Raw genomic sequence first — 27902 nt, 5'->3', positions numbered from 1 at the left:
ACAGTGCATCACCTCAGGCTGCACAGGAGTCCTGCTGCTCTTCTCACTCCTATGCTTGCAACAGAGGTGGGAAATGGCACCAAGTGGGTTTAGGTTTTGATACAGATTGACTCTCCTCCAGTCTGCCCAGTTGGAAGCTGGAAAGCAGTGGGAGCATGACGGGTGGGGTGGGGTTGGCCTGTTCCCCCTCCTGTGCTCCTGAATTCTTGCTGGTGTCAGGTCAGAGCTTCTCATGGCTTGTGACTCCCCCACTGATGTCCCTTCCAAGCACTTCTCCAGTCTCCTGTAAAGCCCTGCATTCACAAATCTGCTCTCACCCTGCTTGTACCGATGTCTACCAAAGGGTCCCTTCCAGAGGGATGCTGAGCCCCCCAGCTCTCCCTATGGTGTGGGCCTCTGCCACCATTCCCATGCTATCCCCTTTCCAGGATGTCCATGCTCTCCTTCTGTCCTTTTCTGCTCCTAACACACCCTCCTAAAGACATGGGCCTGGACCTGCACGCAGAGCCCCTCCATGCTGTGTCAGAGGGTGGGGATGGTGGAGTCCTTCCCCCTCCTGCAGCAGACGTGTGCACAGGTGCTGCCGCTGCCTGCTCCCTTTGGTCCCTGGCAGCCTCAACAACAGCAGCGCGGGGCTGTGCGGCTGCCGCGGCATGTGCTGAGTAACGAGCACATCAGCTGGGGCCAAAGTATAATCACGAGTCGGCACTGGGAGCTGCTCTCTTCCAAGCGAGCTAATTGAAAATACACTCAGACCATTATTAGTAATTACAAGGTAGCCGGTGTTCTGCAGGGAGCGCTGCGCGGCGCGTGCATATGGTGTGTTCATGCTTGCCACCCTTCAGCAGGACACAGATGGGTGGAGGGAGTGTGGATGACGAGGTCCCATGAGCACCAGAGGCACCATGGCTCTTGCCTCCGTGCCTCATTCCCCAGCAGCAATTCCCATGGATGCCAAGGAAGCGGGGAGCGTGGGGCAGGAGCTGAAAGCAAACCAGCTTCTGGAGCTGAGCAAGGCTCTGGTCTGTGCTGGGGGAAACCTGCCTCCTGTACTGGCTTACTCCCTTCTCCCTGCAGCCTCCTCTGGACTGAGCCATCACGTGCCCAGGGTGGGCAGGGTCCAGGGTCCAGGAGGGCAGCGGCTGGGGAGGCGAGGGCTGGCAGCCTGCTGCAGAATGAGGCGCCTGTTCTTCCTCCTCAGTGTCCTGCAGCTCCTTGGTGAGTATGCCCAGGGCCTGACCGCCACGGTGAGCAGGGGTGACCGCTGAACGACTTCTCCATGTTGGGTGTGCTTTTGGCAGTCCTGGTTTGGAGCAGAGCTGCAGGTGCTGTCACTTCAGGCATATCTGTAATGCAAACAGGAAGAGGTACTTCCAACCAACAGAACGCAAGGGAATGAGGCTGGGATTACTGAATCATGCCCGCTGCACCTCCACAGCTCAGGTTTTCCTGCTCTGATTTAAAGCCAGCAGCTCTGCTCTGCAGGACATGCTCTCTGTTGAATATGCATGTTGCTTTGATGTTCAAGGGCTGCGCTTCTCTGGAGAAAAGGCTGATTAAATAGCACAATGATATTTCCAGGTCTGTGGAGGACTGGAAATGTGGAGGAATGCATCGGCGCAGCTGCATGGGGGAAAAGGCTTTGCAATGGGAGATTAACCTCCATGGCTTTTGAGCCCCCGGCTGGAGGAGATGGTGATGCTGCCGGGTGGGGTGGCATGAGCTAGCTTTACACAACACCTTGAGGCTGTGGGAATGGGAGGCATGTGTGCAGTGGGGCTGGCAGAGCCTGTCTGCTGGAGCTTAAACCTCTCAATTCCCTGGCTTCCCAGGATGGGAGGGATTCAGGTCAAGCAGCAGGGACAGAACAACTCGCAATTACTATCTGGGGTCTTTTTCCTTTCTTAAGCTCTTTTCGACTCTTAAGCCAGCAAAGTGTTTGTGCCCTCAACACTGCAGGCGGCTGCGTTGATCCTATTCTTATCACTGTCACAGTATTTTTCCCTCTCAGTGGGTTTTAAAGTGGATGGAGGTTATGGGAGTGTTTGCTCTGCCTGAGGGCTCATTCAGGCAGCTGAGGGAGCCCATCTGCACCTTGCACCCCGGCTCCAGCCCCTGTTCCTACATTAGGACTTTCATTCTGGTCAAAAATACATTGTTTCCTTTTCGCTGGGCTGTGGCTACCTACAGCAAAGGTCCCAGTGGAGCCCCTGGCAGAGTCAGACAGGGCAGATTAGTCCCCAAGGTGATCATTGTGTACGTGGGTTGCACTAAGTAGCCTCTGCAGAGCCTAGTTAGCGCAACCGGCCACATCCCTCCCCATCATTTCAGCTAGCAGGGCCCAGGCTTCTGCAGTGCCGCCCCTCCATCAGCTGGAGTCAGTCAGTTCCCCCTCCCTTCCTTGTGCCCCCTCCTGCCCTGCTCTCCGCTGACCTCCAGCACCCAAGTCTGACTCCACTGCCCAGTCCTCTCCACCACTGGCTTTTATGTATTTTATGTATGTAGTTTTTTGGGGGGGTTTCTCCTAAAGAAAAGATGATCCATGTTAAGAGCAAAGGTTTTTTGGTTTTGGTTTTTGTTTTGTTTTCTTTTCTTTCCTCTTTCCTGTCTCATAACTCACTTGGCTGAAGCCATTTAATTCAGGCCGCTAGAGATTCATCTTCAGCTGAAAGTGCATCTTCAGCCTGGGCAATGTCAGGCTGGGAGGCATGTGGCTCTGCTGTGCTCATACAAACAGAGCAGGTCAGGGTGAAAACCCATCTCTGAAGTGTCCTGTCCCTGGCTAGTGGGCTCATCCCTGTGGGGACCCATGGGCAGGATCACTGCTCTCCTGGCAAGCCCCATGGGGAAGATCTCTATTTCCCAACCTGCCACTGCTTCAGCCCGCAGGTCACCACTGAATCCCCCTGATCCAGTTCCAAACACAGAAACCCAGCCCATATTTTGTGCTACACATCCCATAGCAAATGATCTCCTCTCACCCTGTCCTCATGGTCCTGCTGGCTGTGCATGCCCACTCTGTCCCTTCTTGAAACACCAAGGTCAAGGTGTCTCTGCACATTTGGTTACCCTGAATGGCAACAAACCCACCATAGTGAATGCTTATGTACCGGCTGTATGTTATTCTTGCCTATTGCCTGTAGGACCTTCTTGTCTTCTCTCTGCATGCCAAGTGTTTGTCCCATACTCTTCTTCCTACCTGGGTAGGTAAAAACCATCACTCAGCCAAAGAAATCCCCTGTGCAGAGGAGGGCTGTGGCTGCTCAGCTGGGAACACACAGAGGCTGCTCTTGGGTGGGAAATCCCTACATCTGGCCCCAAAAGACCAAACCATCCCATAGCGCACTGGAGGGGGCTCCCTGTGCCTCCTGTGGACTGGGTTACACTGGTTTCCCTGCTTCTCCCAGCTGCTGCCACCGCCGTGTACAAGCAGTGGATCCCCAACACCAATTTTGAAACTGCCTCCAACTGGGATAAAGGCAGAGTCCCCTGTGCCAGCGATGTAGTTCGTTTCGAGGAGAACCAGGTAATGGATTATTTTATCTTAATTTAAGTTTTATTTTTTAATATTATTTTGATGTTAATTTATTCTTTGCAAAACACTATCAGGCATTAGAAAAGCCCTTTTTTATTGTTGCTTTTCTTGCAGGTGATCTCAGTGTTCGTCAGGTCTCCCCATGCACTGACAGACATGGTAAGGCCATGTGCAGAGGTGCTGGGAAGGCGGGTGAGGGCAGGGCTGGTACTGGAGTGCTGCTAGCTGGGCGGCATGTAAAATCCCCTCCATGGGACTGAGACCTGGGCAGTAGTTTGCTGAGGAGCACGAAGCCACAGCATTGCCACCATGGAGCAGGTACTAGGCCTGGGCAGAGGCTAAGTGAAGCTGACATTAAAATATCTTGAAATGAAAACAAATTGTTCTGGGAAATCCCAACATGTTGCTTGAGAAATATTCTTTCAAGTGCCATTGGGGTTTATATTTTTCTGCAGCATTATTTGTCTGGCTGTGGCAGGGTGGGCATGACACCCTGCTGAAATGCCTGTGTTGAGTGGGATGAGAGTGCGGGGACTCGCCTCTGAGGGGTTTCTGAGCAACCCGGTGTCTCCCCAGAAGAGGAGCCCTGCATAGAGCCATGAAAGTGTGGGGTCTCAGTCCTCATGGTTCTGAGAGTCAAATTTATCGGTGAAGAATTAAAGGGAAAGCAAACCCTCTGCCCCAGCACAGCAGCATGGGACAGGTCACCAGCGAGCCCCATCCTAGCACTGGGAAGGCACAGAATGGGCTGGATCCTGTTTGCAAAACCTCCTTCCCTGGACAGGATGAACTTGTGGCTGAGTTTTCTCTCTTGGTTTTAGGGCGGCTTTGCTCTTTTTCTGGCCATTAAATCCGAACAAGCCCTTGAAATTCACGTGGTGTAATTTGTTCAGGCTGTCTACACCACTAATAGTTTTGATGCTTTAATAACGCCGTGTGCTACATTTAATCCCTCTACAAATATTTGCAGGAGTTACTTTATTTATATGGCATTTTAAATATGAATTTTTGAAGGAAAGAATATACTGGGGAAATATGTACAAATATAGTGTAATAAATGATGTGAAATTTACCCAGAGAAGAAAAGAGCAAAATATCACTCCAGTAGATTTTATTTTACTTACAGATGAATGTATAATATTTCTAAAGTACTTTCATCAGAGGCCTGAAAAGTGTGTAATTGCAGAGCAACTTTACTCATTACGGCGTTAGCCTTTCACATCCAAACTGAAAACCCAAGCTGAGCAGCCCTGCTGCTGGCCAAGGGAGAGGGAGGTGCCACACAACCTTTGCACAACTAGTGACATCCATGGCTGTGCCAACCATCCGCTGGCTGCTCCGCTCATCACGGGCTTGGGTGATGGTCAGGGTGCAGGAGTGGCCCCAACTCATACCCATCAGAGGATCCAGCAGTCATTGTGGGAATCCTCAAGGACCCTCTGCAGCCCTGGGGTTTCCCCAGGCCCCACTGCAGTGAATATTACAGTCCCACTGCTGTGCAGGAGGAGAGGAGGGCTGGGGGCCACACAAGGGAATAAATCACAGCAGGAGCACTGGCTGTGAGAACGCGGCATGGATCCCCTCCAGCAAGGGACTCGCACTGAATTGTGAGCAACCAAGCTTGTCCCATGCTATAACCCATACCACAGCTCACGCCTTCCTTCTGAGCATCACCACCCAAAGGATTCGTGATGAACTGTCCCAGCAAGTTTCCTAGCTTGGCGGCTAATATTTCTTCTTAATTTCAGCTCAGCTACCTCCCTCCTGTGCACTGCAGTGCTCTGTTGTCACCTGGTGATACAGGGACTGCCAAGGTTAGGGATGAAAAAGGAATGAAACGCAGCACCTGAGCCAGCCTGCCACTTGTGGGGATGGCAGGAGATCTGGCAACCGGCTGCTTAGACAATGAATTGGTCGTGAGGCTTTTTGCAGAGAGGCTGGGCTGCACCTGTTTGGCTGCCGGCCGCGCCGCGCTGGAGCATTAATCACTTAAATCAGCAGGAATACATTAAGCTTTAGAGTCACCATGGAGATGCTATACAGCCTTTGACTGAAAAAAAGAGAGAGCATTGCTTGCTATAGTAGCGCAGGAGGAAATTCATGGCCGGGGAAGGGGCTTGGTGCTCATTGACTTGCATGAGGATGGTGCCGCTGCAGTGGATGCAGGGTGGGAATGCTTGGAGCCGGTGCCCTGCTGGCAGAGGGGCAGCATGAGCCCTCCCATGCTGACTCCCCAGCTGAGTGTAGCCAGACCTGGGGTGCCAGGGGGTCCTCATGTGCCACCATCAGCCCCTCTCCCCTCCCCCCCAGACATTGTTATTAAAGGAAACACTTCTGTATGGTGAGCCCTCCAGCTCCCCTCCCCATCCATCCCATCTGGGCACCAGCCAGATGCTGGGAGCTGCTTTGTTGGGAGAAGGCTGGAGTTGTTGGGGCACACAGCCCATCTCCCTGCCTGGAGAAAACCCATTCATTGCCCAACTCAGTGGTTATTTGGTCTGAAGTTTCGAATGGGTCCCTAATTCAGCCACACACTAAATCCAAATCCAGCTTAAGCGTAAGTGACTTTGAAGCACAACTGTTGTGATTAGGTTGGATTTTCTATGGTATTTAGCTGCCTAAAGATGCAGATCAGTATTTAGCTAGCTTTCAGAGGTAAATCCGCAAAAAAGATGGAGGTCCTCAGGGTGGCAGTGCCGGATGTGTGTTCTCCAGGGCAAGGTGGGCTTTGGCTTCGCTTGTCTCCCTCCTGGGGGAGAAGAGCTCCTCCAAGCCTGGCTATGGCTGCACTTTGAAAGGGAGCCAGGCCAGGGCACAGCTGTGGCTCTGAGCCTGGTGTTTGCCCTGACGACCTCAGCCAGCACCAGCAGCACGGGCCAGGGATGGATGATACCGCCTGCTATTTTTGGGGTGACAGGAGTCAGGTTTAGCCACATGGCAGAGCAGCCTCACTCGGCCCCCATGGTGCCAGGGTCAGGGCACTGGCTGGGGTTATTCACTAGCACCAATGTCACCTTTCCAGCTCTGCCCCATCCCCGAGCCCTGCCACGGTGGCTGCAGCTGCCCATGCTCCTCCGTGCATGGTGAGGGGCAGCAAAGGGTGAGTCAGGAGTGTGCAGATAGTGGGGTCTAACCAGGGACACATTGCCCAGCATTATATTTTTAGCTGCCTAATTGCGAGAGCAGAATGTACTCGGCTTTGCTGCAGGATGCTCCTGCTCTGTTCCTGGCAGAGATTGATCTCGAAAGGCCAATTGCTCTCCAGGGGCATAGGCTCTAATGAATTGCCACAGTTTGTGCTGGTCCCAGGCACCGGCGCTCCCTCCTCCTGCTTCCCAAGCAGCAGGATAATGAGACACCCAGAAAAAGAATTATTTCCTTCTCCTGAGATGAAGGTAAAATATTTCATGGGAGTGCATGTGTGTACCAGCACATAGTTACAAGCCCGAATCCTGCAGGTTTTCCTTGGGCAGTGTTCCTGCTGAAGGTTTGCCCTAGGAAATGAGCATGGTAAAACAGCCCTTTGCAGCCGCCTCCCCCGTTTTATTTACTCCTTGCAGGCTAGTTTCCAGCAGGAGGAGTTGTTAAAGCCTGTGGTGAACAGAGCAGCTTGCCAGCATCCTGGACTGGGGTGGATGCTGGGGCAGGTCTTACTGGGCTGCTCCCCTGCCCACACCTCAAACCGCTTTACAGCTCTTTCTGACCTTGTCTGTGGGGTGAAATTCAGGAAACTGAGCTGAACTAACCTGATGTAGATTTGGCAAATGGCTTTAAGCTTCTGTGTGCCTTCTGCATCCATAACTCAAGTGTCTTGGGCTGGTTTAACTTAATGCGCTCCCTGAGGGGGTCCCAATGTCCTGTGTCTCCCAGAGACACCCGATTTCTGCACCTGCTGGGACCTGTTCCAGGGCTTCGCATCTGGAAGTGTGCACTGAGGTCTGCAGTTAAATTAGTGGCCTTTTTGAGCCCCTTCCTTTTTTGATCCCCCTCCATGTGGTCTGTGATGTCTGCAGGGTGATTTGGCAGGGGGTGGGCCAGCCAGTACTGATGCAGGGTTTGCAGGGATGGGCAGGGAACCCGATGTGTCAGGCCACGCCTGTGCCAGAGGACGTGGTGGCAAGGCCAGCATGGGCAGGCAATGTGGGGAGCCCGTGCCCCGAAACACAGTGTAAAATGTGATGAGCAGCCATGCCAGGGGAACTGGTTCCTGTGTTAATGAAAGCATGGCTGCACCGCTGCTGAAGGACCCTGCCTTGCGGGAGGGGGATGCAAGGGAGAGCAGCCAAGCACCTTGCTGGCATGAAGGGGATGATGCTGAAATGATGGTGTCCTGATGGCACAGTGCTCCTTTGACTGTGCCCCTGCCTGCTCTGGGGGTGAAAGCAGAGGGGCGAGTTACTACTGGGAACAGAACAGGGCTGGTGGGCATCTTCTGCCCACCAATGATGGGTCCTGCAGAGAGGAGCAGTAGCTTCTGTGCCCTGCTCCACACTGCATCATCCTGCCTGAGCGTGATTTCATGGAGATAAAAACTGTGTTTCTTGCCTGGTTTCCTTGGGATGCTAAAACCCCACTCCTCATGGGGGCATATGCCTGGGCAGGGAGCTCTCGTAGCAGTGAGGTCCTAGTCCAGTGGCAGGTTGCTCTCCTCAGCTCACCCAGAGGTCTCGGGGTGGCTGCAGGTCATCTCGCCTTGCTGGCCCCTCTGGTGCGGGATCTGAGATAGCCGGTGCAGGATCAGGGACCATGGCAGGGGCAGACAGGATCCGGCAGCAGGTTGGGAGCATGGGGTGGTGCATGCAGCTGAGGGGAAGGATGCTAGCCTGAGGGTGTAGGTGGAGCTTCACCTGGGCAGGAGCACAAGCAAACGAACCCCGACTAATGAACCAGAGAAACCCTGCAGTGAGTGAGCCCCTGGCAACACTCCAGAGCCATCAGCAGGATTCACCTGTGGATGCACCTGGCCTGGAGCCTCCAGCCAGTAGCTGGATCCCACCCAAGAGCCTGTACGCCCAGCTATGATCAGCTTCCCCCCAGCCCAAGTGGGCATTGGGAAAACCCCTGCTATTCCCATCCACAGGCAGCAACAGGCAGGGCTGCCTTCCTGCCTGCTGCCCTGGCTGCCGTCTGCGGGCTGCCACTGCCCCAGCAAAGCAGCACTGGGAGAGCTGATACATAAATCCTTTTCCCTGCACATAAGGCCTGTGGTGGGTATAGCAGTCCGTGTTGGAGAAGTACCCCTCTCACATCCTACCCCAGTGATGTTTTTTGGTGGGGAGCCACTGGCCCCAGCCACAAAGCTGCTCCCCGGCTGGGTGCCAGGTGAAGGGATGTACCCAGGAGCCCTGCGCAACCTCAGTGCTACCGGCTGGCTCACTGGTGCACCCATGGGTGCAGCGCTGCAGAGCCCCGTGCACATGGTGAGGCTTATTGTTGCGTGATGGGGATGGTGGCACTGTCTCACTCAAGCAAGGAATTCAAATGTGTTGGTGCTACAAATTCAAACAAGGCTGGGGGAAGAGCTGGCTGCAATCACGAGCATCGCTCACCCGGGTTCAAAGCAGAAGTGCTGCATTTTTTCCTGTGCTGTTGATGGTGACACGCCAGTCACACTGCTGCTGTCAGTTGTCTCAGCTTGGTGCTTATGAATTGAGCAGAGCTGGGATGTGCTGGAGGCTGGTTCAATGCCACCCACTTAAAAAGCCGCCTCGTAGGTCTATTTTTCCTTTTGCATTTCAGAGGTTAGTTTCATTTTCACTTACTCATTGGGGCCGTGGGATATTTTCTCAGTGGTCCAATACTGCGGTTGTAAACGTGGTGATTCTGTGTTCAGAGCCACATGGGGTCTTTCCTCTTTTGCTGACTTTGATGAGAAAAATTATGACTGTTTCAGTTGTCATTACACTTGATAACGATGACTGAAGAGATAAGTCATTTACCAGTATCAGGGATGGGAAATGACTAATGGGACTCTAAGCTCACTGTGTTAATGGCCCTTGAGGTTGGCAGGAGCAAGAGAAAGCAGATGAAACTGCCAGCGTTTTGGCTCAGGTCCTTTGGTACATGTCATTGCTCAGTTCAAAATGTACTTGGAAAGTGGCCCAGCTTTTATGCAATTTCTATACTAAACTCTCAAATGCAGAAAGCCACTGCCCAACCAGAGTCTCCATTTGTCCTCTGCAGCAAGTTGAGATGCTTAACTTATGATAAGCAAAAAGAAAGGGCAAACTACAAACTAAGATCTACTGGATGACAAAGCCACTTCTGAAATGCTTCCCAGTGGTGCGTGTCTTGGGGAGGGCTGGTGGTGGATGAGCAACACTTCTGCGTTGGTGGGCAGGGAGTGGTAGCTGCAGGGGCCAGCCTCAGAAATTCCTGCTATGAAGCAGTACAGGACTCTTCTTGCACTTCCTGTCTGTGGCCATGAGGTGACTCTATCCCCCTGCTTGCATCGCATTGTATTGCATTTTAATTCCAGGGCTGGTGGTAACAGCATTTGGGCAGTCCTAGAGTGTGGAGGGATCAGCATCTGGGACAACATGTGTGCTGTGGGACTCTTATTTCCCTCACACTCACACTCATGTGGACAGCTTCCTCTGGGCTTAGAAAGTCCAGCCAGCCTGAGGTTTTGGCCTTGGTGGTGCAGGGGGATCTCCAGTGGTAGCTGGAGAAGCTGCATCTTCTCCAGAGAGCCCAGAGGCCAGTGCCTCCAGAGCCCTGCACAGGCACTGCAGGCGTGGGGCAGGTTCAGCATGACTGTTTTCTCCCAGCGCTGCCCGTGGGCAGGACTGGGGCCATGCACTGCTGACCCTCAGCCTGCTCTGCACCCATCCAGACCCCGCTCACCTGGGCCCTCCCAGGCACAGGAGGATGCAACCTTGGTTGGTCGTTGGACCAGCACCTGTGCATCCATGTGTGCATATGTGTGTGTATGTGTAACCGAGCAAGCCCACCTCAGCTCTTGATCTTGCTGTTCTGAACTCAGCCGTGCTGTGTGAATCCTTACCAGGTTTTCCTTGCTTCGCTATGTGCGTAATGCATGCACATGATGCTCTTGCATTGCTCCCTGGAGCCATGTGAGTGATGCAGCTTACAAATCTAGGCACATATTTGTCTAAGTGTTGTCTCTGTAGCTTTTTCTTTCATTCTAGTTAATTTGTGAAGATCTGAATGAACAACCCCATGAACAGGAAAGCTCATTGTGTCCTGCATGGCCTCCACAGGGCGTTCGGGACACTCTGACCCACAGATGTAATCAAAGTGTTTGGTAACTGCAGGGAAAGAGCTGTCAGTCTCTTTAAGGCAAGTATGAAAGCCGGGCTTCCCCGTCTCGTGGTCTTGATCCAGCCACAGCTCTCATAAATGCCGACTTCTGCAGCTTGTGAAAGCAAGCAGAGGCCAGCCAGTCGTGGCCCTGCTGTGTCACCCATGTCCATCACCAGCAGCTGCTGTCTGATTTTTTTCTTCCTCCACCCAGAGATCCTTACATCTACAGGCCTGGGTGCTCACAGGTGACTGCTGTGAAGAGCTGGTACCCAGTGCTGGTGAAACGATCCGCTCTATCCCATCCAAAAACCCACCCTCACCTTCTCAGCTGGACCCCAGCAGGCAGCTGGCCACTCTCCTTGCTTGGCCCTATCATGCACAGCAGGCTGCAGGGTGGCAACCTGCACACTGAGCAAGAGGAAGCAGTGAGTGAAATGGCCCAGCAGGTTGGGGAGATTGCATGTGGCTGGCAGTGCTGCTGGTACCTGCCCTGTGTATAGGTGTTAGGTGACTGCTCCAAAGTGTCTCACCACCCATTCCTGTGTGGGTTCACAGGAAAAAAAGCCAGAGCACTTGTGAAGTGAAGCACCATGTGAAAGAAGCTCCCTGTGAAAGCTGGTAGCGTAGATAGACCTTGCCCAGCCCAAAGCAGGCCAAGTCCCGAGCATCAAAATGCCACTAGACACGGCTTTTATATCTGCAGCTAAAGGGCACATTGCCATTCATATCCTGGCAGACATCTCAGCCTCTGCCAGTGCTTCAGTGTTGGAGAAATCTGCTTTACTCAAGAGTAATAGAAATGCAAAGAACATGATAGCATGGTTTCCAGTTAGGCGTGACACATGCTATGCTCTTATAGGCTTCTCCCTGACTGAAGGGGAGACTCCATACCCTTCTGGCAGATGTTGTCCAGACCTCAGCTATTTACGTTGTCATCCCCTGTTGTCCAGCCCAGCATACAACATTGCTGGGTCTGAAGCAGATGGTGCACAGGAGCGCTGCAGGGCTCTTCTCGGTGGCAGCTGCCTTCTGCTCTCTACCCTGTCTCACAGCTCCTGAATCAAGAGGGGGGCCTGGGCTATGGTCTTCAAAGCACCACACCACCAAGGCACTAAGCTTCTTAACAGCTGCCTACAGCTTGGGGGTGAGTAGCCTTTTGCCATGTCCACCTCCTGCCAAGGCAGTCCCTGTGTGGGACAGAGCATCCTCAGGAAAGAGTGGCCCAAGGGCAGAGCTATTGCAGCCACTGGCAGCAGTCATTCCTAAGTCTTGCTTTCTCTAACCCACATGCATATTTAAAGACCAATTAAGTAGATGAAACCTTAAAATCCCATCTAACGTGCTTCTGCCTGAGTACAAGACCCAGTGCCTCAGCATAACAGCCCTAGAGGGCTTCCAGCTGCTGCCTGGGGAGTGATGTGAAAACCCTGCATAGGCTGAGTTAGAGGAGAAGTGAGCCATGAACATCACTCATGCCTTGACATGGGAAAATTATCCTGGTTTTGGCTGGGATAGAGTTAATTTTTTCTTAGTCGCTGGTACAGTGCTGTGTTTTGGATTCAGTATGAGAATAATGCTGATAACACACCAGTGTTTTAGTTGTTGCGAAGTAGTGCTTACTCTAAATCAAGAGCTTAAAAGTTTCCAATGCTCTGCCAGTGAGGATGGGCACAAGGAACTGGGAGGTAGCATAACCAGAGCAGCTGATCCAGACCAGCCAAAGGGATATTCCATACCACAGAACATCCATGGTTGTATAGAAACTGGGGGAGTTTGCCAGGAGCCACCAATCACTTCTCGGGGCAGACTAGGCATCGGTCAGCGGGTGGTGAGCAATTGTATTGTGCATCACTTGTCTGTCTTGGGTTTTATTCCTCTCTCTCTTTTCCCTATTATTATTATTGCTATTGTTCTTATTGAACTGTTCTTATCAACCTGTGGATTTTACTTTTTTCTGATTCTCTCCCCTTCCTGCAAAGGGCTACGGGGAGAGTGAGCAATTGGTGCGTGGTGCTTAGTGCCAACTGGGGTTAAAACACAACAAAAGTATTGGAAGAAAATCTGACTTTCTGGGCATTTCTAAATGTAAAATAAGATGAGCTGGGCTGAATAACCCATGTGCTGTGAACGAGTCACCTGCCAGTTGTTTGCCAAAGCCTGTCCGGGGGCCTGCAGTGCTGGCTGGTGACCTGGGTGGCCACAGCTCCTTGCCAAAAGAGATCTCATGGCAGAGCTGTGCCTGTTGAGGTTTATCCTTGTGCCCCTGAGCAGAAGCTTGGCCAGGCTGAAGCCAGGCAAGTGTGGTGACCCTGACTACCTGCTGGTAATGACCTACCCAACAAGAAGAGAGTCTTGCTATGGCAATCTGCACCAAATGCCACTGTGGGCTTTCCTTAGCCCACGCCAAGTGCCAACTCACTATCATCTGACCCCTCACTAAGCATTGCTTGGTTCTCGGGGTTCTTTTTTGTGGGGCAAGTGCAGCCCTCAGAGGTGGAAACCCATTAAACGAGAGGATCTCTGGGCATTTGCAGAGTGAGGTTGGGTTTTTCATGGGATACCAAAGCCATTCCTGAGCTGCTGGAAGTGTGTGCAAGAGGAAGGAGCCATCAAAAGAGCTTAGTTTGTTTTTGACTTGTTCTTGTTTCCCTGAATGCTTCATGCTTTTCTGTGTTACTGGAAGATGATGTCAAACTGCCTCTCCCCATTGCAGCATCCCCACGTGTTAAAACAGGAGCTTTCCCATAAGCGTGGGGCATGGCGAGGGTAGCTCCTAATGACTGTAAAATGCCTCAGAGACAGCAAGTGTAATAGGCAGCCTAACAATTAGCACTGTTATTTGATTACAAGCCTGTGTGGCTGGCAGCATGACCACACAGTAATACTCTGAATCCCTTCATCTAGTACCTGCCCCTGAATGGAGAGCTCGTGCTGGCAGCTGGTGCAGGATTCGCAGCTTTCGATGGCAGCTGGGATCCAGGCTGTGACTCAGGTATTTTTTGCCCGGCTCAGTCACCCCTCAGCCTGTGATTAATCACACAGATTCAGCCCAAAAGCTTCCACAAAAGTCTTTGCTATCCCACCTCGGAGCAAAGTGAATCATTCCTCTTTCAATACCTACCTTTTCTTTGACGACCTCCCTCACATCAGATCTTCTTTTCCTGCTAAATCACCTGTCTTCTAAAAAAGTAATTATCCTAGGCAAGCCTTTGAAGTTGTAGCAGAGAGGCAAATATTGTTTGTATGTTACCTAGACTATTAAGCATGTAGCCACATCAAAGCCCTCATTTTCTTTGCCATGGTACTTCCAAAGAAAACTGGTTAGGTGTTGCACACGGGTGAGCTGAACCGCAGCCATCACAGCAAGCTGGCCTTTGGCCCAATGCCCACAGGCATTTCGGCAAGCACGTCGTTCCCTTCCCTCTTAGCCTCCAGCCCAGGTTTGCTGTGACGGAGACAGCAGGATTTTTTTCACCAGTGCCTGTTATTATTCTGATAGCTTTTGCTAGAGAGATGTACTTCGGGTATTTAAGAGCTAACTAATGCTTTCATTGGCAAGTTTTTAGTTCAGCTGCAGGAAAGGAAAAGTCCAAGCAGAGTGCCTGTATTCTGACTGGCAAAAAAAGAGGAAAAAGAGAGAAAAAGCCCAAGCAGGTCTGCCCAGAGGAAGGACTATAGCATCAAGCTGCCTGGAGTCACTCTGAAATCCTTTGGGTCTGGTTGTCCCCATCAGGGATGCTCTGACATCTGCGCTTTTCCTGCTGACCACATACGTGCTGCTCCCATGAAATCAACAGGCGTTTTGGGGCAACTTTCACAAATGGATTTTTTTAAAGCATGCTTTTAAAATGAACACAAGTAATTCAGTCAATAAACACCCGCGTGCTAGCTGAACTGGTAAAGATTCAGCTGTTGGGGAAGGGTGAGGAGGAAGCAGGGAACTGCATGATGATACCAACCATGACCAGCAGGGAAATGGTTAATGATTAAATAATTGATGGTTAAATAAGGCACTGGTTTTGGGGTTACCTGCTGCAGGGAACAGGGCCAGTCACGTTTCTGTAGGCCTGACAGGCTGCTTGGAAACTGGGACATGAATTATCATATCCATTTTTATCCAGTTTAGCTGTTATTCAACATTTGGGCAGCTGTTTTTCTCTCTAACCATAATGGTGAGCTTTAAAGAAGAGGGGGAAAGATGTCCTGTGGGATGTGGGGCCAGAGGCCTGCAGCCAAAGTGGGGTCCAGGTTGAGCTGCTGAGACCCCAGCCCTGAGCGCTGGAAAGCTTTTCTAAGCTCTGGGAAGTACCTGTGGTGGCTGCCTGGGAGGGCAATGCCAGAGCCAGCCCTTCACTCCCTGCCTGCAGCATGAGCTCCTCTGTTTCAGGCCAACCAGTGCCTGGTTTTACCAACCTAGGTGCATCCATCTGGGCTGCGATTTGGGTCTGGGTCATGCTCGACCTTTCCTGTTGCTTTTCCAGGTGCAACAGTGAGGTTTGCTGATGCTGAGCACCACGCGTGGTTCGACCCCAGACTGTGGCAGGCTGTGTCCCCTGGTGGGGAGCTCGAGCCAAGCGGGCACATCTTTTCTGTGGATGAGGAACGTGTCCCATGCCGCTATGACGATGTTCTCTTCCAGCCCGAAACCTCCTTCAGGGTAAACGTCGACTCATCTCAGCAAGTGATTCATCTCCGCAGCATCTCTCTCATGGGCCAGGTAATATGGGGATGATGAGAAACCAGCTTGAAGCCCCTTCAAGCCACAAAGTAGATCAGGAGAGGAAGGGCCAGCTGGGGATGGAGTCACAGCACTGTGTGGGGAGATGGGGCACTCCAGAGGAGCTGCAGCTTCACAGGCTGCAGCTGCTGCTGTGGTTGGTCTCAATGTGTTTCCTTTACCGGTTCGTTACCTCCCTCCCTGCAGTGTCGAAGACAAGCCGTCTCACTATTCACATTAAAACAAAGGCCAGCATGCACAGGTCAGATCACCACCAAATGGCATCTTCTCCAGCACCCAGGGGCTGCTCCCTTCCCAGGCACGTGTCTGCAGCTCCACTGCACAGGGACCCTCTGGGGACACCTCCCTCCTGCCCTGGACCTTAACGTGGCCCATGGCCTGGCAATCGTCTGCCAGCTTTGCTTCAGTGCTGCTCTTTAATTGATTGGAGGGATAATTATAGAAACGCTGGCAGCCTGCTGTGCTTCAGCCTGGGAATCAGGCGTGCAATGAGCCCGGTGCCTCGCCAGTCGGAGGAGTGAAAGATCACAGGCACTGCAGCAGTAAACACAGGCTCCTTCCAGGAGGGAGAGATGCGGCAGGCATTTCATAATTTATTATTTCTGCTGTTGTGCTGCCTGGGATCTGCCATTTTGGGGCCAGGCATGAGGTAACTGCTTTTTGACTAATAAACGCAGTCGGTGTCCAAGTGAGTGCAGGCGGGTCTGGACAAGGTAGCACCTCGGGCACACGTAGCCACAGGGATGCAGAGGTGGATGCTCTTTGGTGCTCAGAGTGATGCCGGGCCCGCTAATGCCCGGGTATTGCCCAGTGGCACATCGTCCCCCCACAGCCACCCACAGGGACTGTGGGAGCAGGGACTGTGCCCCGGGGAGCAGGCTGCTGCGGAGTGATGACATGGAAGGAGAAGGTGCTTTTTATTGTTGCAATTATAGTGTATTTCCTAAAACCTGACCTTATAAGCTACTTTGTCCCTTTGTAGCCAGCCCTTGCACTCCTTGCTCTGTGGCCTATTTTCACCTCAGGTCCTGAGAAATCCTATTATTTTGCTAGGGCATGGAGAAGCCTCCTGTGGAACACAGGGGGTGAGAGAATTACTGGTGGCTGGGCTGGACAGGCTGTTCAGTCCACCTCAGCCTTTGCTAATGCCAAGCCCACTTAAATGCTCCCCAGATTGAAGGAAGACACCTCAGATCCAGCCCTTTCTTCCCAGTAGTTAAAAGCTGATAACCTGAATTCTCTGGGCCAGCAGGAAGGAAAGCAAGATATCAAAGCAAGATGTCGTGATTTATTTGTGTCCCTTTTCTTTGGTTTTAAATTAGAAAGGGTTCTTCCATTGGCCCTGTTGAGAAGCCTGAATGAAAGGGTATGTTGTCAGGATTTTCCTGCTGCACTCACTGCCTGCGATGGAGCTGGCTGTCAGATGTGTCACTGAGTGTCCAGTGGGTGCCTGGGGACCGCAGTGGGACCTGTCTGGGGACACTCACCCGCTTTGCTGCTCCTCCCCGTGCAGGAGCTCATCAGCCCCGAGGCCTGGGCCGGGTACCTGCAGGGCCCCTCCGCCGCCCTGCAGTTCCACGGCAATGGCACTCTGCAGGTGACAGGCTCCGGCTGCCTCGACAAGTCCGGCTGTGCCTGCGGGAACACGCTGGTGAGTCCTCCCATCACAGTTTGGGGGTAACATCGCAGCTCACGGGGTGAGGGATTGACGCTGCCCTGCTCTCCTACAGGATGGCCACCGCATCTGCACAGCCCTGCTCAGGGCACTGGGAGGGCAGTGCCCAGCGCCAGCATGCCAGAGCCCTTTGCAGCCCCTTGGCCACTGCTGCCCAGTCTGTGGTGAGTGGGGGGCATGCCCCTGTTCCTCCTCCCTGCCTTTGCCCTAGCTCCATGGGGGAAATCTGGGTGCAGGGGGTGCTGCTGATCGTGGGCTGGAGTTTTGCTGTATCACTGCTCCCACAAGCCCCATCCACTTCCTATCTGAAGGCATGTCTCTGAAGCAGCAGCCTGACTTTTGGGAGCCTTTTTGGAGTGCTGCTCTTTGTCCCTGTCTCTGGTTTATCCTGTCAGGATGTCACAGCTCGTCAAGCTAATAGGGCTCTGCTGAACCTATGCACTGGAAAGCACTCAGAGAAAATTCACCTTTGTCACCATAATGTCAGCTTTCCAACAGCAAGTTTGTTTCATTTCGTTTATAATAGAAACATGCAGATTGACAGCATTCCTTCTGCAATGGGCACTTCTCCATTAATCTACCTGGAAGGTTGCTAAGGAGAATTTTTCATGCCCAATTGTACCTGGATATTTGGTGTATCACATTTGGTATATGATACCAAATTCATTAAAATGGCACCATATGTTTCTCTAACGTGCTCCTAAAAGCAGAGCCCCTTACAGCCTTTTGGAGCATTTTGTATTTCAACAAATGCTCAGTTGTGTTTTTTCCAAAGAAAATACTTGGCTCAAGGAGTGCAGTGCAGCCGTATGGGAAGCACAGGTGTCCCCTCCAGAGCCAGGGTAGCTTTGCTGAGTCGCAGCCTTGCAGCCCTGAAACCAGGTACATGCAGAGCTTCCCAGAGGAGTATGGGGGAGAAAGCTTCTGCCTGGAATATGGTGGAAACCAAAAGCCTTTCATCAAACCCAGCTGATAAAAAGACCAGTGAGGGAGGGAGAAGTTTCCTGGGGCGGTGCTGCTTGGGCAGGGCTGTGGGGCCACCTCTCCTGAGCCCAGCCAGACTCGTTACACAGTGGTACTGGAGGGTCGCCAGTGTTTTTCATGGCAGTGGGAGCTGTGCTGCCGCAGCAGCCCTATGCCCAAGCTTGGTAACAATGTCATCTCTGTCTGTTTTCGGGCCGCAGGAGCCACCATTAACCTGGATTTCACTTCTGATTTTGACCTGCAGAAGTACCAGGACAGACTGGTCCAAACCTTGCTGAGCCAGGTACATCAGCCCGCTGGATTGGGAAGGGCTAATAGAACCACAAGCCACCAGCCATGTTTGCCGGTGACTCGGCGCTGGTGGGGCTGTCTGGGGAGATGTGCAGTCCCATCAATTCAGGGGGCTCAGCCTCGCTTACTACCATACTGCAGGGCTCAACCCCTCATTTGGCCTCTTGGACGTGCCAGCTTGCCAGGGGGGCTGCCACAGCCTCCCTTGCCTGCCACCATGGCTATGCTGCCCCTCTCAGCACAGTGCAGGAACTGCTGCTGCCACGTAGATCAGGAAGGCTGCAGGGAGGCTTACTGGAAACTCCGGCCTAGAAAATACACGAGGCCAGCCAGGAGGTCAGGTCTAGGTTATCTAGGAGATTATCATGGGAGCTCAGCCCATGGGGCTGGGGTCATGTGAACCTGCAGCAGGCGATCCCAGGGCCTCTGGGAGATGGCTCCCAGTGCTGGGCTGCTTTTCATTCCCCAGTGGGCTAGCGCTGAGTGGGTAACCGGCATTGATCAGCACTCAGATGCATGCCCGGTAAGGCATCACTCCATGCTGCTGCTTGTCAGACACAGCATGACATCCCTCCTCCTGGCTGGGAGCTGCTCTGGGGAGGAGGTGTGCTCCGAGACACACTGGGAGGATCAATACCAAAGTATTGCTCTATTGATCCCAACCTGAAAGCCTGCTGCCTGTCCTTACAGCCACACATGTCTTAATACAGGTTCAATGGGTGTGCTCCATGAAATTGCTTTCTCAGTGCTCTCGCCTCCGCAGGAGAACGCTGCGTGCTAGGTGCTGGTTACAGCTTGGAAGGGAGGGGAGGTATGAACCTCTTATTTGGGAAACACAACAGCGCTGTGATAACAGGGTTGGCAGCTCTGTGATGGGTCTCATATGAAGATTTATAGGTATGCCTTGATGGTGCATCCATCGTGGGTGTCTGTAGAGGTGACTAATTCCTGCCTACGACTCTCATGGGCTTTATGTGTCTCCTTGTGTTTTGAAAAGCCCAAGTACACTGGCATGCAGATGGCCATATCTAAGGTGCAAAAAGAACAGACCTTCCTGGGAGTCATACCCCGAAGCTCCATTCCTGTCATCCAAATTGTGCTGATCCATGATGGAACAGGAGTGCAGACCAGCAGCACTGTGGAGCAGCTGGCAGCAGACATCATGGAGGACATAGCACAGCATGGTAACACCGCTGTCCTCGCATTGTCCTTGCAATTGTCCACCTTTGCAGTAAACCATTTTTTTCTTATATCTAAGTTGAATTTACCATATTTCAATTTGTGCCCATTGCTTCTTGCCCTGTGACTGCCTGGCTCAGCACTCCAGCTGTGTCTCACCAGGGCAGAGCAGAGGGGAAAGGTCACCTCCCCTGACCTGCTGGCAACCTTCCTGCTCATGCAGCTTAGGATACTGTTGTCTTTCCCTGCCATGGCTGGCCATGGTCAGCTTGGTGCCCACTAGGACCCCTCTCTGCAGAGCTGTTTTCCAGCCGGAATGTTGTGTGTGGGGGCAGCCATGTAGGCTGGCAGATGCTGGTAAGCATGTAGGTCGCAGCCAGGGGAACTGGTGGTTGTTGTGTTCGTAGCAGAACTACATGGGCTTATCCCAGTTGAGTCCACCCCGCTGTGTATCCCATCCCCTGTCCCCAGGGAAAGGTGATCAACCAGGCAAACAGTGCCAGACCCAACTGCAGGCTCCCTCTGCCCTGTGTGTGAGTTGGTGTGGGGATGTGCTCCCCTATTTCTTCCTGCCCTTTCCCAGGTGAAGCACTTGGCATTTCAAGTGGCAAAATGGAGGTGGCCACCGGCAACACTTTCAGCGAACAAGTGGGGAACCACGCATTGAGCAGTATCACAATGGGGACAGTCCTGGGGCTACTCTTCGGTCTCCTGTTCCTTGGAGGGATCCTCTTTCTCCACAGAAAGGGAAAGCTAAGGTAGGGATGGGGCTTCTGCTGGCAGCATACTGCCAGGCTTCTCCTGCCTGGGGGCAGCTGTCACCCCCCGGCTGTCCTTCCAGCCAGCCTGGCAGCATAGAGGCACGCAGTGCTGCCCAGAGCTCCCACAGTGGCGTGGCCAGGCAGTCTGCTATACCCACCATTACTGGTTAGTAGAATCACCGAATGGTTTGGGTTGGAAGGAACCTTAGTCGCCATCTAGTTCCAACCCCCTGCCATGGGCAGGGACACCTCACAGTAGACCAGGTTGCTCAAAGCCCCATCCAAGCTGGCCTTGAACAGTGCCAGGGATGGGGCAGCTGCAACTTCTCTGGGCAACCTGTTCCAGTGCCTCACCACCCTCATAGGGAAGAACTTTTGCCTTATATCTAATCTCAGTCTACACTCTTTTAGTTTAAAACCATTGCCCTTGTTGTTCCTCATGGTTTATTGGAGGTGAGGTGGCTGAAAGGCACTTGTGTACTCTTGGACTGGTCTGCAGTCTCCTCCATGGCTGGGAGACTTGGCTTCTTGGCTGCTTCTTGGCATGGTGCTGTGTGCTCTGGGGGGAGCGGGGCTGCTGCAGCTCAGTTGGAGCTGTGCACAGCCTGGTCATGCTGCCTGGCAACATCTCCTTTTCCTTGTAACCATTAGTTTGCAGCCCTGCCGGGGACTGGAGTGCTGAAACTGCCAGCTGCTAAATAGAAATGCATCAAAATAATTCAAAACACTCATCCCGCAGCTTTGTAGCCATGAGAAGGAGTGACAGCATCCAAAAGAAAACGCAGCTTCTGGAGCATCCCTGGCTCATCCATTCTGGATGGCGGGGCACATGGCACCTGACCACACCACAGCTGGGAGCGGGTCAGAAATGCCCCTTCTCCATCATGCTTTCCCCTCACAGCTTGGAGACAGGCTCTAGCAGTGAATAGGTCATCCCAGCAGTGCCCATATCAGGTGCTTGGGGCACCCACCTCTGCTCCTCAACCAGGCACCCACCTTCATGTGGACGGCTTTGCAAGGTTTGTTGTTGGACATTCTTGTGCAGGAGGCCATGTGCAGGAGGCCATCTGCTGAGTGCGATGGCTGGTCTCACCCTACCTGACTGCAGGCAGGTGGGGTGGACCCTGCGTGGTTTATAACCAGGAGATGGGAAACTACACTGATGTCTGCCTGGGGATGCTGAGCTCCTCAGTACTCGGGCTGGGGAGTTGAATGATCACAAACCAGATTGTTTCTTCCCTCCCAGTTCCTCTGCTGGTGTTTTCTTCCCACAGAGCAGCAGCGGTGGCCAGGGATGCTTGTCCTGCCGGTCAGCACGTGCTGACATGGTATTTCCTAGCAATAAACCCACGCCTTCATTTAATTTCTAAATAAAACTCCCAGCCCCATAATTGCTACTTAATGATTTATCTTCCACTGACACTTCTTTGGACGCTGGACAGGTCTTTGAAACCAGCTTTGTCAGCAGCAGGAGGGAAGTTCATGTAGTTACAGGAGACGGAGCTGAACCTGAGCCCAGGCCATGTCCCCAGCCGACCTGCTCCTGCTGCGTGTCCCTGGCTGGCTCCGGGGCAGGGCCCTTTCAGGCAGTGCTGCTGAGCATCGTGGAGGCATCAGACACCAGCAGGGATGTTGCAGATTACACCGGAGGCTCTGGGAGCCTGCAAACAGTCTGCCTCCATGCAGCAGAGCCGCTGACTGCCAGCAAAACAGCAAATTTAGCTTGTTTCCACCCAAAAGGGCCTGGCACAACCTCCTGCAGATAACACAGCTCCTCCGATTGCATAGATAGAGCCTGTGATTGCAGCTTCTCAATACTGGTGGGCTTTCAGGACCGGTGGTGACGTGTGTGGACCCACTGCTGAGCCCCAGGTGCCTGGCTCAGGAGATGAGTCTTAGCAACTGGGACACTTAGGATAAGAGTAATGGTGAAAATAATAAAAGTAGTGATGGTGATTAAGATGATAAAACGATAACATGATAAAAGTAGTGATAAAAGCAATTAGTGCTTGTTGAGATTGCAGTGGGAACAGGTGTCGGCTTTGTGGCAATTCATTTTAGGCCACGGGGGAGGAGAGCGACGGCTCTGACGTGAAGCTGGTACTACGGCTGTCTGCCTCTGACAAACTTCTCTCCAGCATGCGGGTCCCAAACCTTTGAGCTTAATGGTTTCTACTGGATTTGGCAGCTTTTCCCTGGGAAACAAACATCCCATTCCAAAGGCAGCCTGAAACTTTGCCCCATATTTTCCCACCCACCTCTTGAAGATGCAGGGTTTCAGCTGGGAGGGCTGCTGGAACGGGGGGGATGCGGGTGGATGATGCCCAGGTCTCTCCCCAGTTTGCCTGCCCTGCACCTTCCCCATCTCTGGGACAGAGTTGAAGACCCAGCACCCCCTGCACCAGGCAGTGACAAAGGCTTTGACAACCCCATGTTCGATGTGGTAAGTCCAGTGTCGGGGACAGGGATGCTCGGGGCTGTGGGCAGGAGGTGGTGGGCCCCCAGCCAGGACCTGCTCGATTACCAGTACGGGTGCAGGGTGCAGTGCACTTGGCAGGGGTTCCTTCCCTGGCAAGGGTGTTGCTTCCCTTTCGCATCAGTTGCTTTTCCCTCCCTCACTGCTGCAGGAGCCACGAAGAGCTGACCCTGGAGAGGAGAAACTGCAGGAGATGGCTCACAGAGACCACCCAGTCTTCTACCTCAACCCTCTGTATGATGCAAATGAGACAGAGACCTGATGGCATGACCTTGTGCTGAGGTATCCACCACCTCCATGGGGATACCATCTCCTCTCCAGCCCTCACAGCCCCTCACATCAACCACAAACAGATTCCACCTGAATAAAAGTGTCCACGTGGTGAAGGAAACCACAGCAAACCTTCGCCATCAGGGCTCAGTCATGCATGCACGGCCTCCCTGGTGTTGCTTCTGGTTTTCAAAGCAGAAATTTTGTAGGCATCAGTCCTTTTTAGACAGTTTGACATTGAGATTTGGGTCTCAGGTGATACCTGGTGAAGTCAGAGTCTAACTCAGCACCCCGTGCTTTAGCCAGCCCCATGTTGGACTTGCCTGGAGCATGCAGCAGGCTGAAGGGTGCACCCCTGGATGCATGATAGAAATTCAGTGCTCAAACATTTCAAAATGTAGCCTGGAGCCTTCAGGGCTTGGACCCGTTAGTTGGGTTTAAAAAGAGATTATTTTGCTTTCCAGCAGTGTGCTCAGTGCTGAGGGATCTCTGCTCAGGGTCCATCTCAGAAACCTCACTCTCATTGCCTGGGTGCTGGCATGAGGCACAGTCCTGACCAAACATTTCCCTCCCCATCCTGTCCACTGAGCCACCCGAGCTCTGCACACAGGTGGACAGTTATAAGACCCTCTTGGACGTACCTGGGGGTTTATCCTGTTATTTCCTTTGGTGAGAGAGATCGTTTTCTTGTGGCACAAGGGGAAAGGGGTTCGGTGCTGTGCCAGGGTCCCTGCAGAGGGATGCAGGCAGGAGCACAATGGCTGGGAACAGTCATGCTGGCCTGTCTAACGAGAGTCATGGCAGTGGCACCGAGGGGCCTCGTTAGTGGCGGTGTCTGTGGCCTGGCGTGTGTTTGCATTGTGTGCCTGCAATGTCAGGCAGCGCTTCATTACGGGAGCAGGTCTGATGGGTGAGGCGGAAATTATGGAGATGCATGCAAATTTATGCAAATTTACACTCTGCTGGGTTTTCAGTAGGGCTTGTTGGCGTATTCCATAAGGAAGCAGCTATTTTAAGTTTATTATATTTCGTTCTAGTCTCTGGAAGACAAGACATAATCCCTTCTCAAAGGCCTTGGAATTCATCATTAGGTGCATCAGAGCCCTGGAGTAGGGTGACGGGCAGCACGTGGCATTGAGACCAGCCCTGCCACCCCCCTGCCCACAGCGAGACCTCTGGTACAGCACAGTGCAGGCAGGTAGGACACAAAGCATGAGCCAGGCTGGGAATAAGACCATCTCCATAGCCTTGGTTGCTACCTTGGTTTGCAAGCGGGGCAGAGCTGGGGCTGGGAGGAGGACTGTGCTCCGGGGCACACCGCTGGGATTTCACTATATACATCTCTCCTTGGGGTGCCCCTCCGGCAGTACTGGCGTGAAAAGCAACTTGCCTGGGCAGGAGCTTCTGCTGTGGCTGTCAGGTACTTGGTGCTGAATGAAACAGCCACTAGCTGGGTCAAAAAACAGAGGAAGCCATCGGCTGCTGCAGGCAGTGGCTGACACCAGCAGGTCTGGAATACCCAAATCCCACCATTCTGTGGTCACAGAATCACAGAATCAGGATCATTAAGGCTGGAAGTGACCTCTGGAGATCGTCTGCTCCAACTCCCTGCCAAGGCAGGGCCACCTCCAGGAGGTTACACAGGAACATGTACAGGCAGATATTGAATGTCTCCAGAGAGGGAAACTTCACAACCCCCCTGGTCAGCCTGTTCCAGTGCTCTGCCACCCTCAACATAAAGAAGTTCTTCCTCATGTTGAGGTGAAACTTCTTGTGTTTTGTTTATGGCCATTGCTCCTCATCCTGCCGCTGGGCACCACTGAAAGAGTCTGGCACCATCCTCCTGGCACCCGCCTTTGAGATACTTAAATGCATTAATGAGATTCCCCTCTCAGTCTGCTCTTCATCAGACTAAACAGGCCCAACTCCCACAGCCTCTCCTCATAAGAGAGATGCACCTCTGTGGACAGCAGTAACCCACGTCCCCAAAACTCACTCCTTAGCACAGTGTCACCCCCATGACATGAACCCAGGGGTTCACACCCGCACCCCAAGCCCCCATCCGGCCCTCATGAGGCTGGACAGGACCCTGCAGCTGGGGGCCGGTGTGGACACAGTGCAGCATGGTCAGCCTGCACGTTGCTGCTGGTGAGGCGCTGGCGCCACGGTGTTACCATGGTGCCTGCGAGAGCAGCCGCAGCATCCGCTGGACCTGCATCGCGCCGCGGCTGGGTCTCACTGCGGAGGGGGAGGCGGTCGTATTTGTACGGTGGTTGTGCCTGCTGCCTGCAAGAGCCTTTTTGTGCTCTTTCTCCCTTTCAAATCACTTCATTGCAAGTGACTGAATCTCCTCTAGCTTAAAAGCCTTTAGCTATGCATATACTCATGATTTATTTTTCCACAGCTGAGGCCAGTGCAGTGCTGCATGCTGGAGGCCATTGCGCCAGGCATTCCATTGCACCAGCGCTGTGAGGATAAGGCTCAGGGTTATCCCCCAAGGAGCCCCCTGGCGCTCGCCCTGGAGCAAATCACATCCCTCCATGTGCTACTTTTGGGACCCTTGCTCCAGGATGACAAGGGGTCTCAGTGGCTGCATCCCCACAACATGTGCATAAGGTGAGAGCAAAAGCATCCCATGGCTAGATGCTGGGGAGGGACAAGACAACCCACTGGCAACAGGGACAGTCCATTGCTCAAGATGGTGGCAGGATGGTATCCTTCCCCTGCCAGCACCTGAGGACATCAACTCTGTGTCCCCCCGGCACGCAGAACTCTCAGCATGTGCTAGTGTGGTGGGACAGCCTCCAGGGAGGCACAGCTCACTGCACAGCCAGCACGGCAGAGGGGAGATGGTCCACGGATCACCGCCGGGTCACCCCTCCATGTGGGGTGTGAAGATCTGCTGCTGGCGAGGCTTCATTTTTAAAATGCATTAGCCGCCCGAGGTCACTTACAATAGAGGCTTTAATTAAAGTAGAGATCAATTTTTGTCAGCGCGCTAGCAGAGCACGGTCTGTACTTTTCCTCCTGGAGCCACGCTCGCTCGCTCGTACAGAAAGCGACGCAGAGGGGGGGAGCTCTGCAGACAAAACTGAAGCACCGGCCTCAGTTTGCGATGCTGGGGGCCACCAGCTGCTGTAGAACCAGCTGTACCCATGATCACTACCCTGCGCATCGGCGCACGCAGACAGCACACTGCAGGCAGGGTAACGCAAGGGGGTTTGGTACCTAAGAATCTCCTGCGATTCTGCCTAAACAAGGAGTTTGATCTGCAGACATCTGTGGTAAGCAGTGCATTAGGTGGGTGGTTTCTGTGCGCAGCATGGCTGGGCACCTGATGGCTTTGCTCTGCTCTCGGGGTCCCCAGCTGTGACAGACTAATGCAAAATGCATTAGTGTTAATGGCAAGATCTCAGGAGTCATTGTTTCCCGGGGTCTTAAAAGAAAAAGCAACCTGCACACTATTAATAGACACCAACTCGTATCATTTGGCCTTCCCACCACGCATTAGGGCTGCTCACAGAAGTTGTGCAAATCTGGATTCAGGCAGTGCAGCAGGCAGCAGTGCTCAAAATACCACCGAGCCTGCAAACAGCCTTGGCCCGGGGCATTTTATTTATTTATCTACCTATTTATTTATTCATTTAGCTGTCTATTTATTTATTTACTTAGCAGGAGGCAGCAGCAGCATCGGAAGAGGGGATTTGGTGAGGGCTGGCACCACTGGGATGCAGGAGCCGGCCAGGGTGCTGCAGGGTGGCAGCAGAGCTGTGGCCATCTCCTCCATCAGCACGCACGCCTCCACATTGCTCTCCCTCACAGGACCGCAGAGCGGGGACTGCATAAAAAAGTGGAAAGCAGGCGATGCCGCAAAAATTCCGAGAGTTTTATCTATGAGAAAGCAACCGATAAAGCTGCATAAACCTGCGTAGTCAGGTGACAAAAAAGTGCGGCAGCTTACCGGGGAGCAGGGAAAATAGATGCTGCAAAGACGGGGAGCTGGCTGATTCCTGAGTTCAGGTTCCTCCTCTGGCTGGAGCGCAGCACTGCAGCTTTCGTCCGCTGGGCACGTCCTGCTGTCTTCTGCTGCTGTCCTGAGCTAACCCTGCCAGCAACGCTAGTCTGAGCATCATTCCCCGCTGGGACATGCTCTGCACACGTCTGGCTTTCCCTGACATCCCGCAACAGGCGTGCAGCTGATGCCTGGTCTCGTCAGCACCCCATGACCCCAGAAACACGTTGAGGAAGGCTTTGGAATGGAGCATTGTGCTGGCTCTTTCCAACCACTGTGCCTTCTCTCCTGCCTCCCTGATGCAGTGCCCGTGGTACCCCCTTCCCCTCTGACCCCGTGCTGCTGCACTGACCTGACCTGCCAGGCTATGGGGCAGCAGCTCTCAGCCTACAGCAATGGGGCTGCCCTGTGCTGGGCAAGGGTGGCAGCAGTGGCAGATCTTGCCCCACAAGCTGTGAGGAGGCCAAGGGTGCCAACGAGGGATGTTAGAGGGAATTGGGAGGGGAGCCACACTTACAGGGGTGCAAGCAGGCAGGAGAAGGCAAGTCCAGCCCTGCTGCCACTGCAATGGAAGGCAAGGGCTGGGCAGATGAATGCTGCTTCTTTGTACATCCCCCTCACCTCTGCCTGCCAGAGCTGATCCGTAGAGAGCAGGCAGCACACAAACTGGAACATGAGATGCTCTCTTAGCCCAGCATGCAAGAATACCATATCT

General features: G+C 53.1%; 1 protein-coding gene across 2 annotated transcripts; it reads left to right on the top strand.

Annotated features, from left to right (window-relative positions):
- Positions 1-1124: 1124 nt before the first annotated feature.
- AMN (amnion associated transmembrane protein) lies at positions 1125-23333 on the top strand. Of its 2 annotated transcripts, XM_030484777.1 has the most exons (12): positions 1125-1218; positions 3408-3526; positions 3650-3694; positions 13706-13793; positions 15283-15518; positions 17053-17190; positions 17270-17378; positions 18399-18481; positions 19487-19673; positions 20252-20426; positions 22770-22872; positions 23057-23333. In XM_030484777.1, exons 1-12 carry the CDS (start codon positions 1176-1178, stop codon positions 23165-23167), a joined length of 1437 nt encoding a protein of 478 aa, XP_030340637.1. In that variant the 5' UTR covers positions 1125-1175; the 3' UTR covers positions 23168-23333. The 2 variants fall into 2 exon arrangements, with proteins under 2 accessions (XP_030340637.1, XP_030340638.1); XM_030484778.1 differs by lacking the exon at positions 20252-20426.
- The last annotated feature ends 4569 nt before the right edge of the window (positions 23334-27902 follow it).

Source organism: Strigops habroptila, chromosome 4, assembly GCF_004027225.2.
Source record: "Strigops habroptila isolate Jane chromosome 4, bStrHab1.2.pri, whole genome shotgun sequence".
In the NCBI taxonomy this organism is placed as follows: Eukaryota; Metazoa; Chordata; class Aves; order Psittaciformes; family Psittacidae; genus Strigops; species Strigops habroptila.
Note: the sequence above shows the minus strand (reverse complement) of the source record. Positions and strands in the feature narration are given on the sequence as shown.